The sequence below is a fragment of the Cololabis saira genome, chromosome 5 (assembly GCF_033807715.1).
Source record: "Cololabis saira isolate AMF1-May2022 chromosome 5, fColSai1.1, whole genome shotgun sequence".
Taxonomy (NCBI): Eukaryota; Metazoa; Chordata; class Actinopteri; order Beloniformes; family Belonidae; genus Cololabis; species Cololabis saira.
Window position 1 is genome coordinate 32,731,090 of NC_084591.1, and position 15,970 is coordinate 32,747,059.

At 40.8% G+C, this 15,970-nt stretch overlaps 1 protein-coding gene across 2 annotated transcripts in view; it reads left to right on the top strand.

Moving 5' to 3' along the window:
* The window catches only part of LOC133444099 (ubiquitin-conjugating enzyme E2 Q2-like), a 16,262-nt gene extending 1,787 nt beyond the window's left edge, over window positions 1–14,475 (top strand). Inside the window, exons 2-13 of one of the 2 annotated variants that reach the window (XM_061721600.1) lie at window positions 5,579–5,683; window positions 7,337–7,459; window positions 7,543–7,605; window positions 10,557–10,709; window positions 10,857–10,941; window positions 11,025–11,085; window positions 11,191–11,281; window positions 11,378–11,436; window positions 11,892–11,940; window positions 12,020–12,115; window positions 13,209–13,275; window positions 13,361–14,475. In XM_061721600.1, the coding sequence (XP_061577584.1) occupies window positions 5,579–5,683; window positions 7,337–7,459; window positions 7,543–7,605; window positions 10,557–10,709; window positions 10,857–10,941; window positions 11,025–11,085; window positions 11,191–11,281; window positions 11,378–11,436; window positions 11,892–11,940; window positions 12,020–12,115; window positions 13,209–13,275; window positions 13,361–13,392 (984 nt within the window). In that variant the 3' untranslated portion in view covers window positions 13,393–14,475. The remainder of the gene's footprint in view (window positions 1–5,578; window positions 5,684–7,336; window positions 7,460–7,542; window positions 7,606–10,556; window positions 10,710–10,856; window positions 10,942–11,024; window positions 11,086–11,190; window positions 11,282–11,377; window positions 11,437–11,891; window positions 11,941–12,019; window positions 12,116–13,208; window positions 13,276–13,360) is intronic. The other variant, XM_061721601.1, reaches the window with a different exon arrangement.
* The last annotated feature ends 1,495 nt before the right edge of the window (window positions 14,476–15,970 follow it).

A 15,970-nucleotide genomic window follows, 5' to 3' on the forward strand; every position in this document is an offset into this window, starting at 1 on the left:
AACATAACTACACATGTGGTGGAATATTGCACAGATGGGCTGGGAAAAAGTATTGCACGGTAAAAAACAGTAATGAAGACATTCAAATATTGTTCAGGGCGATTATGGCTTTGGGAAAAAAGCTGTTTTTTAGTCTGTTGATTTTGGACCTGATGACTCTGTAGCATCTTCCTGAAGGCAGCAGGTCAAACTTTTGACTAGGCAGAATGGAAGTTAAAGATATCTCCAATTTGAGATTTCTCTAATTAAAAATCATTTCAAGATATCTATAACTTGATTATAGATATCTACAATTAAATTATGACATCCGTAATTCCAGTTTGAGATATCTACAACGTAATTTTGACTAGTCATAATTCCAGTTCAAGATATCTACAACTTTGTTCTGACTAGTCAAAAAAGTTAATTTGAGATATCTAAAAAGGATGATGTAGATATCTTGAATTGAGGGGAATTAAAGATATCTTTAAATGGAATTGGGACTAGTCAGAATTAAATTGTACATATCTGAAACTGGAATTACAGCTAGTCGTAATTCAGTTGCAGATATCCGTAATTCACATTGCGGATATCTGCAACTGAATTGTAGATATCTGTAATTAGAAACCCCACACACATGACTGGCAAAAGTGACGTAATTTGTCCTAGGCAAAATGACGTTGTGGATATCTGAAATGACAATTGTGGCTAGGAAGAATGTAATTGTAGATATCTGAAATTATCTTTTTGACAAGGAAGTATTGAATTGTGGATATCTGCAACACATATCCAGTCTAGCTGTTAAATATTAAAACGGCTTGCCATAGAATATATGATCTATATATGCACTACACCCCTAGCAGTTTGAATAGTTCATTAGTCAGTCATACATTTTTGTGGACTTGATCAACCCTCCCCCAATAAAACATAATTTAGCCATTGTGATTGGGATTAAAGGTGCAAGAAGCGAAGCTCACAGCTCCTGTTGTCATAGCTGTAGCTTTTGCATGGTTAGGGTGGCACAGATGAAGAACCATCCTGACCACATCCTCCTCCTCCCCCTCAGCACAAATGTACACACATTTCCACTTTTGCTCCTTTTTTTTTTTTTTTTTTTTTTTTTTTTTTTTTTTAGGCACAGAGAGGCTTGGTTAAGATGACATTTAAGATGATACGTTCTGAGAGAGAAAATGCTGGAAGAAAATAGGAAATAGGATTGGCCTGCATTGGACCGGCTGTAGGATATGAGTAGGGTATGAGTGCTGGCCGGTGGGATGGTTTTGCATTATTGTGCAGCTGTATTATCACAGCTTCTACAGCACTCAAGTATTGCACACTGACCCAAAATGCAATGCAATTCGCTTGCGTGTCTGTAGGGGAGAGGTGGAAAGGCTTTGTTTTGTTTTAAATGTAATTCTTGTGTGTTGCAGACAGCAGGAAGTTAGTTGCTTTAGCAATATATGTGCATGCATGCTTTCCATTGGTGCAAATGGAGAGGGATGCTGTCACAGACTGTAGAGTTTAGTGATGTAGGTTACTACTAAAATGTAGTACTTAAAAAAAAAATAATTAAAAAAAAAATGGGGGGGGTAAAATGTGGAACAAGTAACAGTGGGATAAATCAGGCACTGCTTTTAAAATTCTTGTCCTGTTCTCTTAAGGTTTCAAACCTGCAGTTTCTGATTCATAATTTCTATTTGACATAACATATTGGCAAATTCTTAACAAAAATCCACACTAGAATGCAAATGTCAGCAGCATTTGATATCTTGCTGAGCTCCAGGTGCAGAGTAAGAGTACGGAAAATCACTGAGCGAGACTGTATGTAAATTCACTTGCAAATAATCCATAGCATTTACACCAAGCGACTGTGGATGCTGATAACGTCTGCTGCCTCATACTTCATTTGTTGACATGTCTGCTTTCCAGCCACTCAACCCTCTTCTGGATACATTGAATTATTATTATGTGATATTGATGTTAACAGAAAAACCCCTTTTACCTCCCTTTTTTTTTTCAATACCAATTCCACATAATCTCTGCATTATGTCACTGGTCCTCTGCACTCAGGCCTCGTCCTGTCGTGCTGCCAACTACAAGCACATATCTCTGGCTGTGACTTTCATGTGTAAACAGCATCTCTGTTGGAAGTCCAGACCTAACTCTGCATGTTCTCAAGTGTTTTACAAGTCAAAACTGTTATGTTCACTAGATGATCACCATAAATATTAATATTTTAGTATACTGTGAAACTGGCTTGGTGTTTCCAGACTAACTGTTTGTTGTTTTCTTTGTTTTTTTGTCAGTCATAGCACAATATGTATGAGCATATCTTAAATCAGCTTAAGTGAAACACTTCAGTGTTTATTACTTTAAAGTATTTTCAAATTAAATTATTGGGAAATAAACAATTTTCATACTTTTGCTGTATTTTGAAGAGATAAATAAGAGCAAAGTCACACTTTCATAGAAAAACATTAAATTACGTTTTTTTTTTAACATATAGATTAAATGGCATAATATTTTCTCCATTTAAAATAAATTGACGTGTTCTATTTTGTCAGTTAAATTGTCTATTCAGTACTAAAGCATTTGCCAGGTAATGCCATTAGACTGGTAAATATGAATGTGGGCAGCTGCACGTTGACTCGTACTGCTGTCAGACCCAAAACTGTTTATTTGGTACTTTTCCAACGGCAGGGGAGAGAGAATCTGACAGTTTGGGCCAACCGTGTAAAACCATTTCATAAAATGTAGCCAACACTCAGACTGCCTAGTACAGGGGCAGGGAACATGTAGGCCGCAGTCCTACATGTTCTTTTATCTCCTTGCTTCATTACACCTGATTCTAATGTATTTATTTTTATGGCATTGATTCAACAAGATGCTGAACCCATTTCTCAGAGATCTTGGTCCATGTTGACATGATGAAATCACACTGTTGCTGAACATTTGACCACTGCACATTAATGATGCAGATTCTCTCACTTCATCCAAAGCTTCTCGAAGTGTTAGGCTGAGATCTGGTGACTTGGGAAGCCGTTAGAGTACAGAGGTCTCATTGTCTTGTTCACAAAACCAGTGTACGATGGATGAGTTTTGTGCCCTATCCTGCTGGACGAAGCCATTAGAAGATGGATGCACTGTGGAAATAACGGGGCAGACATACGCAGCTATGAAATTCAGGAAGCCTGTGGTAATTTGGTCCGTTGGACCTGAACTGTGTCAAGAATATATTTCCCACCCTTTCAGGACCACCGTTGTTGAACTTTGATGCAAGGCAGGGTACATCCATGCTCTTGTTTGTACCACATTCTGACGCTATCATCTTAAAGCTGCAGGAGAAATAGAAACTCATCTGATCAGATGTTGTTCCAAACTTCTTTTATCCAATTTTTAGGAGCTTGCGTGAATTGCAGCGTCTACTCTAACAAATAAGCGCAGCACCTGGAGAGGTCTTCTTCTGCTGTAGTCCATCTGCTTCATGGTTCCCTGTGATGTGGGTTCAGAGATGAGGGTTTCTGCATGCCTTGGTTCCAGCTAGTGACTGTTTGAGTCATTGTTGTGTTTCTGACATTGAGAATCAATCCAGCTAGTCTCATCTGACCTCTTACATTACTGCATGTTGTCTTTTTATGGGTTATATAAAAAATGCTGCTGGTAGATGAGCTGTAGTTCCACTGATCTGATGTTTGGAGCTTTGGGAGTTTATTAATTGTCTTTTAGTGTTGCACTTCAAATAGAATAAATAATACTAATAATAATTCCTTTTTTTTCCTTTCCTCTCCTGTGCACTTTTGTTTTCATCTTTTACAATTTGACAAATTCAGGTTTCTCTCATTTAGTTCTGTGTACCATAAACCTGTAGCACAGTAGAAATGCAGTATGAAGCACAGTTTCTAAGTCCATCAAAACTGAATTAGTTGTTGTGGGGTTTTTTTTGGTTACTTTGGCAAAAAGATAAAACTGAATTTCCCCCGTCATCACTGTTTGATATGCTTGCATCATCGATGCAGTTGTATGAAAGTTTCTAATATTTTCCTCCCTATAAATGTTGTTTGATCTTACAGTTACTAGTACACTAGATACATGATACAAGCAGATCAATAATATTTTGTAGTAAATATTTTAGCATCTTATAATGAATAGCTTTCCCTTCCATCTTAAGTTGTATAAACTGAAATTCACCAGCCATTTGTATTCAGATCAAAATTAAGCTTAGAAGCAGCATGTTGGTGTTATTGGTGTCTTGTTGTTTATTGCTGTGTCTTCTTGCAGAGGACAGATTATTTTGCTCTGTAGGTGGTTGCATGAGCAGAGGCATTTAGTTTGAAATCTTTTTTAATATTTAGTGCAAATGACAAATCAACCCTGGGTAGCATTTTCCCTACGTGTAAATTCTTCAAAGGTTTCTCTGTTAACCAACTGAGACTCTGCAAATGCACACTGGATCTATTCATACGTTGGCTGAACCAAACCCTCTAATGCAGAAGCATAAAACTGGTCTTCAGCACAATGTAGAAGTGTGCACAACAGGTGACGTCTCCCCAGTCCCTCAGATTAAAACAAGCATCAATCTTTTTTTGCTCCTTTTCTTCTTTTGCTTTTCTGAGTGTTGTTTTGAATGCAGGCAACCCGAGAACTGCCAAACATCCCGGGGGGGGCATGATGTTAGTAAACCTGGGTGTGTCCAGTCTTACTTCTAACATTTAGAGAATAGTTGAAGGGATTACCAATCAACGTGTTTCTTTAGAAAATCAAGGAGAGATTTAGAAGGGATTTTATGGCGAATGGGTTTATATACTTGTGGGAGGAAATGACGAGTTGGTGAATCTTGTTGCGGCTGTCCAGCGAAGGCATGAAGACCTGGAAGGTTGCAATCATACAGAATCTCACCACATTCATACAGCAACCATTGTGGTTCCTGAATGTCTTTAGGTTGTCAGATAACTGTTGACAATCGTCACTAAATAAGTTAATACATCCATAATTTCAGTCTGTGGCATTCGACTGAGATGCTTTTGTGAAACTGATGTAATCCATTGAGATCTTTTGCCTCCCTGCTGACCTCACTCACGGCGCTGCATCACAATCTTCCAGGTCGTCAAACCTACGCTCTGCAGCTGCAACAAAATCCACCCGAAATCCACCAACTCCTGTTTTTTTTCTTCCCTTTCCCTCTAAAATTATCTTCCAAATCTCTCCTTGATTTTTTTCTGAAAGCCATGTTAGTTGGTAAACTCTTCTTCACTCCAAGACTGGAAACGTCCAGGCCTACTAGCGACGGTGCCGCAGCTCTCGGGTTGCCCATGTTGGAGACTGATCGAAGCGCATGCACAGATGGCACACTCGGCTCTAAATGTTTGGGCTGTGTTAGGTCAGCGACGTGGACTAGTGCAGATGAGGAAATCTGTGTCACCCAGGCCCAACACACCGGTGGTTGCAGAAACCAATAATTGACTGTAAAAGCTGTGGCATGACATTTACAATGGCACTACAACTATCTGTAAACAATAAAAGCAAATGCATGGAAGTACTGTATGACCAGCTACGTTTCTGTCCTAAGTTGGGAATATTCATATTGTTGTCTCTCCTGCAGGAATCTTATCCTTCAACACCACCGATATGGTTTGTTGACTCCGATGATCCTAGTCTGGCTGAAGTTTTGGAGCGCTTGGAGGATGTGAGAAAAGGCAGCACATTGGTAAGTTGGCCTACATGAATCCCTTCTTTACAAATGGCAATATCCTAACTAGCTTTTGATGGTTGCACTGGTGCAGTCTGTTGCAGCTGAATACTGTAGTCGTCTCAAAGCATCTGCTTTGATGAGTAGGGCCCTATGAAATCCGTTTTATTTTTTTCCCCACATTCCGTTTTTATTTTTTCCATTTTCTTTGTTTTTAGGTTTTTAATTTTTGAGTTTGGGTTTTTGCATTTTACGCAAATGTAACCCCAAGACAGTATATAAAGTAATGAATTGTAGACAATGTATGCAATTGGAACTCAAAACTTAAATGTTTTCAGACTTTTACACATATTTAAAGGCAAGAACATGGCACTAGTTACTCTCGTGTCCAACAAAACAAACAAAATTCTTTTTTCGGACATAAACAAAAATTCCAAAACTTATTTGTATGAAATAAATAACTAAAATAGGCTTTTCAATATCCATTTGAAGTGCAAAAAGGAAAGAAATTGCAACAGCTCAAGAAGTAAACAAATAGTTTTAGCTTGTCTAATTTATTCTGTCACCAGACAAACAGCTTGCCATGAAGCACCCAACATTTTTCAGGTATGTCACGACAAACCGTGTGTCCAATAACAGAAGAAACCAAACAAGCTATAGTAAATATAGATACATACATACAGTACAGACCAAAAGTTTGGACACACCTTCTCATTCAAACAAATGGGGAAGTGTGTCCAAACATTTGGTCTGTACTGTACACACACACACACACACACACACATACAAAGTTTTGCCAGCACATGGTTGACGTGACACGAAAGGATACGTGCGAGGAACACTTAGAGTGAAAAGCATAAACTTTAAAAACCCAAGAAGGCTGACAATCTTGTAATTTAACATCCATTGCGACATCCGTAAAAGGAGGAATTGTAATTTTGTATCACAGTACAACACGCTCTCCTCACGTGGTGCCTGAGCGAGGTCTGTTCACAGCGCAGCTGGTTATCTGCGCGAACGTAGGCTCAAACAACAAGTATAATCCAGCTTTAACAGTCCTGGGGAAGCTGCTCTGCCTTACCTGGGAGTAAGGCGGCTGCTTTGACATGTTTGTTTTGTTCATGAGGGCAGCGTGGGTGGGAGGGGGCAGACAAGCGCGCAGTGTCCCCAGCTTTTAGTGACTCCTCTTGGAGTGTTTTTCCAAAAGAAAGGTTCATTTAGTCCAAGAAAAAAAAAACTTTCATGCAAATTGCCATTCAGTTCTGTTATATTGTGCGTTTTAAGTGAATTCTGTTTTTAATCTCCAATTCCGTGATCCCGGATTCCATAGGGCTCTAGATGAGAATCACTTTGGTCTTGGTCACAGGGTGGAAATGTTCAAATAGCAACTCTACGTCAATGTTGTCAGATGGTGGTGTATTGTACTTAGGTTTTCTATGTGGTAAGTTGGAATTTGGAATACAATGTGACTGTATACAACTCAAACACTTGCTACCTCAGGACCAAAAGCAGGTAATTAACACTCATGGTGGTGTCAAATGTGATTTCAGTCAAACAGCTGTGGACTTTTTGGGTGTTTCTAGTGCTGCAACAATGGAGTATCGAATGAGTTATGTAGTATTAGTTTATTTCTCAGTTTTTGATCGTTTGTCCCCTTGGTGCTGCTTACAGCTTCTTCAGCAGTTGAAGCGCCTCATTTGTGATCTCTGTCGACTTTACAACCTCCCACAACATCCAGATGTAGAAATGCTGGACCAGCAGCTACATGCTGGCCCGATTACCCAAGAGCGTAAGGTATGTACAGGAACCGAGAGCTCATCTGTCTGTGGACGACGGGAGCTCACTCTGTTAACTTGCAATGTTTCACCTCTCTGCAGCATGGGCCATCGGATGAGGTGACATCTGAAGAGGAAGAGGAAGAAGAGGAAGAAATGGGAGAGGTGCCTATATATGCCCCAGTTAGCCCTGTGTATTCCTACTATGTATCCGGGTCCATATAAGAGCTGCGGACCAAATGTCTTGGGGAACTCAGTTGTATTGGTTTTATGCAGTAACTTCCTCACCTGTAACATTGGTCTCTTTCCACAGAATCAATACATAAGCGTGTATTGATAACCCTCACTGGTTCACACTGCTGTTGCTTACAGTAACCACATTTTCAGACTTAATTATTTATTTTAAGGCCCCTAAGGAAAAGGGAGGACCTGGCAGTACATGAACAGAGTTAATATGATAAAAGGCAGGGCTGTACAGTGCGACAGTTTTCATCGCATTTGCGAATAAAAATCATCCGGTGCGAAGAGAAATATGTATCCACTCGCATTTGTGCGAGTGAGTTGCGCTGGGGTCATGTTAAAAAAAGTGTGAAAATCAATATGAATGTCTCTTGACCGACATCAGCCTTTCTCAACCGGGGTGTCGTCAAAAAAATTACCTATTCTGACATTTCATATATAAATACCGTATTTTCGCGACCATACGGCCGGGGCGCCGTGTGGAAAGGCTATTAATACATCCATGATCCGACCGCGCGTGGCGACTGCGCCTCGACACGCGGACCAAAATCTTACTCCGCTCAGAAGAAAGTAGTACCTTTTTGCGGTCCCGATCAAGGGACTCTAGCGGGGTTTTGAGCTCTGAACTTTTAAGTCTGGTGTAGAGTTAAGCCTTACCTTATTAAATTAAACCTTTTTCGGGTCGTGAGTAGGATAAACACGGGGACAACTTCTGCTGAGTTTGAGAGTACTTTACTGTCCGCTCAACAGCGTAGGATTTTAGAACATCAACACAGCAGCTAATCACTACTAACTAATCACTACAGATAAACTGACTAGTGTCATTATAGTCCCTGATTTACATCAGAATATAAAGAATATATTTATAAAATAATGAACCCTGAATTACCAAAATAACCTTAACAAAAATAAATCTCCTCTTACACTTATAAGGTGAGCATTAATCAATCTTTTTTATGATGTAAAATTGTATGTATTTATTTACTTGTATTTATTTATTTAATTTTAGTTGTTAAATTTCTGGAAAATAAAAAAGTCAAATCATACATGAGAGAAACTATTCAGTTTGTGGCAAAATATTTGTACTTGTATGAAACTGAAGATGCTTAATGCAAACCTGACATTTACTTTTAGTTCAGTTTGTGGAAAATGGTTGGCCTGGCTTTCTCTTTAAAACTTAAACAGTTATAAAGCATTACAAACTGTAACAATAGGGCAAACACACAGTATTGTTTTGTATTTTGTGTCTTTCAACTAAAAGACAATTTTTTCCAGTCATATGTTCCTCATTCAAGGTTGTTAAAAAAATACTGCTATAATATCGTATCGTTATCGTGACCTCAGTATCGTGTATCGTACCGTATCGTGAGATTAGTGTATTGTTACACCCCTACTAACTGTCCACCCGGGTGTGCTAGTAAATTTTTATTTGTGCTACTAAAATTTTTAACTTGCTAGCACCAGTGCTACCATTCAAAAAAAGTAAGCGTACAGCCCTGAAAGGTGACCCTGAAATGTTGGAGCAGCTGGGGTGACAGATGGTTCACCTGGCTGAACAGGTGTCCTGTGTGCTGAGGTTACAGGCCTCATGCAGCCCTAACCCAGGATCAAGTCCCTGGCTGTGGTTCTTTGCTGCGTCCTTCTCCTTTGGCTCCGCCCCCATTTCCTGTGCAGTTACATTTGTAAAGCAACTGGAGCTACAAAATCTCAAATAAGAAACAAACCTGCGCAGGACGAAGTGGTTTGACCGTGTACACGTGGCAGTGTGGTCACAAAGTCTTAAATGGGAGCCACTTCGCATATTTGTATAGTCTATAAATTATCAATATAAACATGAATCAAACCACTTTGACTTTTTTTTTTTTTTTTTTTGGGCTGTGCGTGATGTCACGCGACTGGTTACGTAATGAAGCCTGGATTTAATAAAAGTGTAAATGTGTACAAGAGGAAAGAGATCATCCCTGCGAGGAAGACGTGCTTGTCCAGCAAGCATGGATGAACGAGTGATTACAGCGGTGGAGGGCTCTTCCAACACTGAGCTGAGACACAGATCTGATTTTATTTGAATATTGCATTTTGCTACTGCAGATAAAACCTTAGTTAATGTCATTGGTGTTGACATTTGTTACACCCCTCTTCCCCCCGGGTGCTACAGCTTTCTGACAGGCAGCCATGACGGTGTTCCCTCTGAGATCATCAGCCTGCTTCTATGACGACACCAGCATGCTTCTAACACCCCTGTTAAGATTCAGCCCATGCTTTAATCTGCCCCTGAGGCCTGACGGCTTAAACTCCACAGGTCGGGGGAGTAACTTTACCTTTCGTTTGTGCACCTTGTCTCTCGGTCAGCTCGGCAGACTGTCGGTATTCCCGTCGCTGCAGCCGTTGAATACACTGACTGCACTCCATCTGGTTTCAGCTGATTTGTGGTGCATCAAACACACACCTACGCTCATCCTCCCTTCTAATAATGAGGGAGAGAATGGTGTCAGTGCAGACTCTTTGTCCCAGTCCCACTGGGGGGGGTCAGCTGTGTTTTAGCACGAAGTAGCCAACAGCATTAAGGCTCGTTCAGAGGAAAAACATGACTCATTTATTCTGCTCTTTTATTGTCCTCCTTTTTTGCTGATTCTGTTCCTGGGGCGGAATGATGCAGCATAATTTTCGGACAAACTACTCGCATATCAGGTTTAATTATAAAACCTCTCCCCCAACACCAAAAGAACCAAATAAAAAAAACATTCCTGTTTTGATGAACTTCAAATAACATAGTAGGCAAAAAAGCATTGTTTGTTTCTACAGGAAACACTGAATAGTTACTTTATTCCAGGTGTTTTTACATTCTGCTTTAAAATGTGTTTCATGCGTTGTGGCAGCAGGACATAGACCTGGACCAAGACTTGAACCATTACGACATGAAAGAGGAGGAGCCAGCTGAAGGCAAAAAATCAGAAGATGACGGAATAGAAAAGGAAAATCTGGCCATCTTGGAGAAAATACGTAAAAACCAGAGGCAAGACCACTTGAATGTAAGTGTCTTTACTCCGTCAGCTAAACATTGGACACCAACTGTCTCCTTGTTACATAGAGAATAAAGAACCAGTGTGGTTCATCTTCCCGTTTTATTTTTGGTATCTCTGCGTTTGCGCGCCGCAGCTCATGACTTCTGATTGCAGGGTGCAGTCTCGGGCTCAGTGCAAGCTTCAGATCGCCTAATGAAGGAACTCAGGGAGATCTACAGGTCGCAGAGTTATAAGACGGGTAAGGACGCGGGCGGTTTCTGTGTTCTTGTGGCTTTCTTTGTGTAACGATGCCATCAGCTCTGGTTATGTCTCATTTCTCAGGTATTTATTCGGTCGAACTAGTCAATGACAGCCTTTATGAGTGGCATGTCAAGTTAAGGACGTAAGTCGAATTTATTGTCATTTAGTTGTTTCAGTACTTTTTCACATTTAGAAATACTGTTTTTGTTAGTTGTTTTTACGTAATGACATTCGTTCTTCCCTCCAGGGTAGACCCAGACAGTCCGTTACATAGTGACTTGCAAGTTTTAAAAGAAAAAGAAGGAGTGGACTACATTCTGCTCAATTTCTCTTATAAAGTGAGTTGTGGAATCCTTTCTCGTTTGTTTTTCTGGGGGGGGGGGGCATTGAGTTTTGTTACATCTCTGGTTTCTTTTTCTCTCTTCATATTACAGGATAATTTTCCTTTTGACCCACCTTTTGTACGGGTTGTCTCGCCTGTGCTCTCTGGAGGGTGAGTGTGTTTGATGGTCTCACCTGCCTTGACTTTGTTGTGCCTGCAGGCTTCACATGAATTTTGGACTTCAGAGGGATGTACACTGTTAATTTGTCCCCTCAGATACAGTAAAGTTTTAACTGGATTTACTTTAGGCCGGGTGAAAAGTCACGATCATCCAGAGCTGTTGTGAGATCCTTCTATACAGACCAAAGTTTGACATGTGATTGTTTTTAACATCTGTACAAGAGAGACCGGCTCTGTCATGATTGTCATTTACCAGTGAATTTAGGTCAGTATATGCAGTTGAACTGCAGTTATATAAAAGCTTTATTACTTTTTGCATTTCGAATTGTACATTTTGAGGGGTTTTTGATTTTGAAAAGGTAAAAAAAAGTCAACTTGAAAATTACAACTTGACCTTGTAAGTGCATATTTTTTCTTCCACAAACTGGATTGTTTTCTTTTTTTAGTTACGTTCTAGGAGGCGGAGCCTTGTGCATGGAGCTTCTCACTAAGCAGGTATGTGCAGGATTTTCATACATCTCTGGCACCTCTTCATACCGTCAGGGACTGGATCATGTGGTGTGTTTGTTTCCAGGGATGGAGCAGTGCCTATTCCATAGAATCTGTCATTATGCAGATAAATGCAACTCTGGTCAAAGGCAAAGCCAGGGTGCAGTTTGGAGCCAATAAGGTAACACAACACGCGACTCTGTGGTCGAAACGGCCAACAACATTAAAGCCACTCTGTGTAGTAATGCCCTATCTGACCACATGGGGGAGTATAGCGCTGATGTGTCTGGAAAAATAGCCTTTGACAACACTGCTCTAAGGACAAGGTGTTGTCCAGCTTGTCTCGTAATACCACTTTCTCTCACTAGAGGTGCATGTGCCTTATCCCTGGGCGGACACATTAAAGCTCCAGTCAGAACTTCCCAAATATTCAATAAGTGGTGAGAAAATTTGAAGGCATACAACGTTCTTGCCTTTCCCTACCTCTCCACAGAACTCCAGAACGCCATGCTCGCCTGAGCACTCATGAGAGCTGTAGTGTGCGAGTACGAGTACGGTACTTTGCTACTGATACCCGAGTATAAATCAATAATGTAACAAATGGATGTAAATATATTTTATTAATAAAAAACAACTCTGTGCAACCATCCAGTCTTCCTCACTGGGTGGCGTTTGAATGTTTACTTGAAGCCTGGGGCTGGAGGGGAGGAGGGGTTTTCTTGGGAAACAGGACTGCAATTTAACATTTAGAAAACACACCCTTTGGTTCTGACTGGAGGAGCTGCGATGAGAGCTGCGGGTGGTTCCAGAGGAGATTTTTTTATGTAATATTACCTGCAAACAGTTGTAATTTCAGCAAATATGACACAAGCCCACTTAGCAACTGGTACTTTAACCGTATTGTGCTGTCCCATGTGGTCATAGGTGGTACTACATAGAGTGGCATTAAATTCACTACTTCTTCCTACTAGATTCGGTGGATTTGTACAGTAAAATGATGTGGATTCTTGGTGTCTTTAAGGCTTATAAGATTTAAAAAGCATTTTTGTATGATTGTACATTTAGAACTATATTAATATTAAATGAATGTTTTAAAACCGTTGCAAGAAATTGAATTAGGAAAAAAAAACTAAAGAGGGTTTAGGTTTTATGCCGTTAGTTGGATAAAAGAAGTTGTATTAACGTTTTTTTGTTTTTCACATGGAGAACAAATGTAAACTACATGTCCAGTAGTTTTGAAGTGTTGTTGGGTTAAATGCCGTCTTGTATTTCAGAACCAGTACAATCTTGCCAGAGCACAACAGTCGTACAAATCCCTGGTCCAGATCCACGAAAAGAACGGTACGTGTCTCTTCTAAGAACAACTTGTTGTTAAAAAACCCACAGAATCATGGGTCCGTCTAAGTAGGCTGTGCTGTCCTTCCAGGCTGGTACACACCACCCAAGGAGGACGGATAAGGAGCCGCCGCCGCGATGCACAAGGAACATGTCTTTGGGTCATCTCGTTTTCTTTGGAATATTTTCCCTCTCTGACTTACTGGGAACGTCATCTTTCTCACTGAAACCATCTCGTTGGCTCATCTGACAAGTCTTCTTTTGCTCTGCTCCAGGAAAGACTCGACTCTGGTTTCACTTCTCCCCTCTGCGTGAGCGAGGAGTCGCCGCTGAGGCCGTCACTTGTCCTGTTTTCTAAATATGCTCATGTCTTTTGGAAAACAAAAGAGAAAAAAAAGACTTTTCCTCCCGTTTAGTTTGGGGAAACGCTTTTTCTTTTGCTGCTTTGACCAAGTGGGCCGCAGTCAATTCCCCCTCTTTGAAGGGGACTTTAGGATTCATACCGAAGCTCTTCGAGCGGCCCCTCAACGCACCCGTTTTTTTAATTGACTCAGAGTTTGGCTGTTTTTTTTTTTTTGTTTTTTTTTTTCCCCTCTTTTGAAAATTAACAGGTACATAGATGCAATTATTGTTTTAGACATCTTGTTTGGCCATTGTTTTTGTTATTTCAGCATCTTAGACAATAAAGGAGCCAATTACTTATGTTGGATTTTATCTTAAAATTGAGATTATCTACTACTTTGTGTCATTTAGCTCGTACTTTTTAAAACGTGTAAAGAACATTTGGCCACAGAATCAAAATGCTGCAGTGTTGATGGATAAAGATCAGCTGATCAACAAATCAGGCTGTGGTCAATTAGAAATCTCTGCTTACAGTATATCAAGGCAAGACATGTTTCTCACCAGAACACAAGTGCTGTGACATTTTGGATTTTCTAAAAGGCCTAATGTTGAAGTTTAAGGGCTCTTTTTTTGCCTTATTTCTTTTAATGGCCCTGCAAGTGCTGTTGGTCTTTCTGTTGATTCTAGCTTAGAGGTTGATGGTTTGATGCTGACGGTGAAGCCTTTTGTGCAAAGTTATCAGCATGTTGTACAGGAGCCTCATCTCAAGCACTGTTAATATTTAAAAATAATCATTAAAAAAATGAATTTGGCCACTGCAGAAGTGCTGGGATCTACAGAGGAAATAAAGCTAGGTTGTACGAATGTTGGATTTTTCTTTCAAATGTTTTTATTAATAGCAGATATCCTCGTCCCTGCAATAAGAGACGTGGTTATTAGATGGCACTAATGCTATGAGTATGTTTTACTTCTGCAGCCGTGCACCGCTGCATTCCGGTCCGTCAGTGACGCTAGCAGGCCGCGGTCCTCCTTGGGTTATTTATTTCTGAAGTGCAGGTTTCTCCTCACAGCTAAGTCCTTTTGTTACTGGATCAGTGATTTGGAGAAGCTGTGTAAGTACAGTAGCTCCCAGACAGAAACGTCTTTGCTCCACCCACACGGAGGTTCAGGTTTGTTTTCACAGCTGTTTTTGAACCATTTTGACCAGGGGGAAAAAAATAATATTTAAGGATTGAAAAGTTCCCAGCTGTAGATGCAACGTAACTGTCATCAGCTGCAAACAGTGATGACATCAACATGTGTGTCACGTTCCACATCCATGGGGGGGGGGGGCGGCTTGCTGCCAGCACAGCGGTTCAAAAATGTCTTAAAGGTACGGTAAGCGATTATCAGTCTCAGACCACCTTTAATCACGTGGTGAATCTGCTCACCATCCTCCAGCTGCATGTTTGAGTACACTGTTTTTAAAATAAACAGTTTTTATATGCAGCACTGGCTCCATAAACTGGGAAGGGGGCTGAGGGCCCCCTGCCCCCCCCCCAACTCAACAGCGTTGCTCCAGCCAATCACCAAGAGGGAGAGGGTTTGTGCTTCTGATGTGGCATGTTTTCTCCAAATATCTACAGTATTTAACACGGTAAAGAAATTGCTTACCCTACCTTTTTAATTGAGCAGCATAAGCTAGTGTCTCTGAAACGGGATACGGAAGCGCCGAGCGCTGATGGGAGAAGTAACTTCACTCTTGGCTTCTTCCATCAGATGCTTCGTCACCGTTTCTCGCAGCTGTTTGTGTCGGATTAGAAGTTTCTTTGTTAAAACTGAATTTCACCGTCTTTGCTCGATACGCAATTTAGCTACAGCCCCAACTCATCTCCATTTGTTGACGTCGCTTGCAGCTGGGATCCTCTCTGCTCTACTGTCTCCGCTGCCCAGTCATCCTTTGGGCTCCCTTTGCCGCCACAACTTACCATAGATGTGTTCTCACGTTATTAATGGACAGTGATCATTTGTAGTGCGATAATGACCTGAAACTGCACATGTTATCCTCAATAATGCAATACACTGTAGTACACGCTGCGTACGGCCGTGCCCCAAACCACAGGACACGAGCTGCACCGTCAACCTGATGGCTCTCTAGCGGCCCGTCAGCTGTTTGCAGACGTCTGAAATAACTCAGGTAACAAACAATCTTTGGGGAGGGGTTAATACGTGAGCGTGTTGAGTTATCTGGGTTAGTTAGTGCGCTGTAACACCGACGTTTGCTTCTTCACCGACTGATCTGATGTCGGAGGCAGAAATTTAAACGAGCTTCACAGTATGAGCTGCATGTTTATGTAATTCAGCCATTTTCAAACAGGAA